The sequence below is a fragment of the Phaethon lepturus genome, unplaced genomic scaffold, assembly GCF_000687285.1.
Source record: "Phaethon lepturus isolate BGI_N335 unplaced genomic scaffold, ASM68728v1 C13258620, whole genome shotgun sequence".
NCBI lineage: Eukaryota > Metazoa > Chordata > Aves > Phaethontiformes > Phaethontidae > Phaethon > Phaethon lepturus.
The window spans coordinates 1-472 of NW_010572379.1; the positions used below are offsets into that span (position 1 = coordinate 1).

General features: G+C 64.0%; 1 protein-coding gene across 1 annotated transcript; it reads right to left on the reverse strand.

The window, feature by feature from the left end:
* Positions 1-77: 77 nt before the first annotated feature.
* Positions 78-457, reverse strand: LOC104627370 (keratin, type I cytoskeletal 14-like; the record flags this gene model as incomplete). The annotated part of the gene is made up of 2 exons (XM_010295565.1): positions 299-457; positions 78-203 (listed from the first exon to the last, which is right to left on the reverse strand). Coding segments are annotated over exons 1-2 (285 nt in total), but the record flags the coding sequence as incomplete, so codon positions are not given.
* Between the last annotated feature and the right edge of the window lie 15 nt (positions 458-472).

The window sequence follows — 472 nt, forward strand, 5'->3', positions numbered from 1 at the left end:
GGGATGGGAGCACCCGTGTGTCCCCTCGCCCACGCTCCTGCGTGCCCCCCGCCCCACATGGAGCCGGCCCCTCTTACCGTGCTGAGCTGGGACTGCAGGTCGATCTCCAGGCTCTGGATGGTGCGTCGTAGCTCTGTGATCTCCGTCTTGCCGCTCTGAAGCTGCTCCGTGTTGATGGCCACCTCCCGGTTCAGCTCTTCCGTCTGCAGCAAGGCAAAACCGTGCCGTTACGGCACCGGCGAGCAGGCACAGCCTCGGGTCCCGCATGCCCCACTGCGCCGCTGGCAAGCCAGCTCACCTTGCTGAAGAACCACTGCTCGGCATCCCTGCGGTTCTTGTCCGCCAGGCTCTCGTACTGCTCCCTCATCTCAGCCAGGATCTTGGTGAGGTCGATTCCAGGAGCAGCATCCATCTCCACGCTGATCTCTCCACCCACCTGCCCGCGCAGGGCATTCATTTCCTGGCACAAAAG